The 1,867-nt window shown below is 48.8% G+C and overlaps 1 protein-coding gene across 1 annotated transcript; it reads left to right on the forward strand.

The window, feature by feature from the left end:
- Nucleotides 1–422: 422 nt before the first annotated feature.
- On the forward strand, nucleotides 423–1,367 carry LOC128949445 (olfactory receptor 6M1-like). Its single transcript, XM_054294306.1, has one exon. The coding sequence runs from the start codon at nucleotides 423–425 to the stop codon at nucleotides 1,365–1,367; it is 945 nt and encodes a 314-aa protein (XP_054150281.1).
- Nucleotides 1,368–1,867: the final 500 nt, after the last annotated feature.

The raw sequence follows: 1,867 nt of genomic DNA on the forward strand, positions 1-1,867 counted from the left end.
GGAACTTCAATGTACAGATTGGATGTAATTTCACAGTTTAGTGTTTGCGCTGTAGATGAGAGGTGTTTGGCACATGGGTGTGACAGATTTTGCAGTAGGTCTGAGTGAGCTGGGAATTTCCCACGAAAGGGGGGAAATAGCCAAGAACTCTTTAGAATCCTCTGTTCTGGTGAAAGAACTTTTGGGGAGTGTTTGGAAAAGGTAGAAAGAACACAATAAACCCCTGGCGTCTCTACCTGAAATGGTAAACAGAACAATCAGGGCGTGAGAATTGTTTGGAGCACGATCTCTGTGCTCTATAGCAAGACTGCAGGAAAAGAAAAAAGCAGAGAAGGAAGGATAGAAATGTTTGTCCAGACTGTGAAATTTTCCCACTTGTTTTTGCCATGTTCCTGTCTCAGCAGGATGAGCTGGAATTCAGCATGGGACCAGAAAGTGAAACAGCAGTTACTGAGTTCATCCTAGAGGGTTTTCCAGAGCTGGATCCAAGGCTGCAGGTATTTTTCTCTCTGGTCCTTCTGCTCATGTACCTGACAACAGTGATGGGGAATGCAACCATCATTTTCCTCGTGTGTGTGGATCACCACCTGCAAACTCCCATGTACTTTTTCATCAGCAACCTGGCCTTCCTGGAAATCTGGTTTACATCCTCCACAAGCATCAAACTGTTTGTGATGCTGAGTTCTGGTCAGAACACTCTCTCACTTAGCAGCTGCTTTGCCCAAAACTATTTCTATTTTGCTATGGGCTGCACAGAGTTCATGCTGCTCGTTGTCATGTCCTTTGACCGCTATGTTGCCATCTGCCAACCTTTGCTCTATGCTGCCATCATGAAGCCTCAGCTCTGTGTCCGCCTGGTTGTTGCTGCTTGGATCCTCAGCTTTGCCCTGCTGAGCTACCGGCTGCTCTTCCTCTCTGAGCTGTCCTTCTGTGGCTCCAAGATCCCCCATTTCTTTTGTGACAACTCCCCCTTGTTCAAACTGTCCTGCTCTGACACCAGCCTGCTCTGGAAAATAGACTCTGTCTTCATATCCTGTGTTGTGCTGGGTTCCTTGTGTTTGACTCTGGCATTTTACATCTGCATCCTTTTCTGTGTTCTGCATCTTCCAGCAGCCTCTGGGAGGAAGAAAGCTTTGACTGCGTGTTCTTCCCATCTCATCACCTTATCCATTGCCTACGGGAGCTGCATTGCTCTCTACACATGTCCTGCAGAATCTGTTTCCTTGAGCACCAACAGAATTGTAGCTCTGCTGAATACAGTCCTGTACCCATTCTTAAACCCATTCATCTACAGCCTTCGGAACAAACCTGTGATCCTGGCCCTGAGCAAATCCATTGCAAGGGCAAGAACAAAGCTTTTCCCCTAACCATGATGCATTTCTGGAAAGCCATCCCAAGAATCTGGTGTCATCTGTTACACAATAGCAGTGCCTGTGAGTGCAGCCTCCAAACAGGGCTGCCTCAGGTTAAGAGATAAGAGACTCATCTGCACACCCAGACATGGCACCGACAATGGCAAGAGGAGAAACTCAGTTCATTCTCTGCCCTGGCTGCTCCCAGGACCATTTACTGGAGAGCCACCAGCTCATTAAGGGCCAATCTGCGTAACAGAGAAGAGTTCAGAAGAACAGTGGCAAGTGACAATCCAAATTACAGCTCCTGGGCGAAGGACACCTTGTCCAGCTCCTTCCCTGGGACAGCCAGCAGCCCCAGTGTCTAGGTTTGGAATCGCAAAGTCACTGAGAGCAGGTGGGGAAGACTGGGGGGAATTGGAAAGGGACCGGAAACGAACTCAGGTGTATTGGGAGGGACTGGTCTGTACTGGGAGGGACAGGAGAGGGTGCATTGGCTGCTCCCGCCTCCACCG

Source organism: Melozone crissalis, unplaced genomic scaffold (assembly GCF_028551555.1).
Source record: "Melozone crissalis strain CALT ecotype California unplaced genomic scaffold, PUWL_Pcris_2 ptg000231l_1, whole genome shotgun sequence".
In the NCBI taxonomy this organism is placed as follows: Eukaryota; Metazoa; Chordata; class Aves; order Passeriformes; family Passerellidae; genus Melozone; species Melozone crissalis.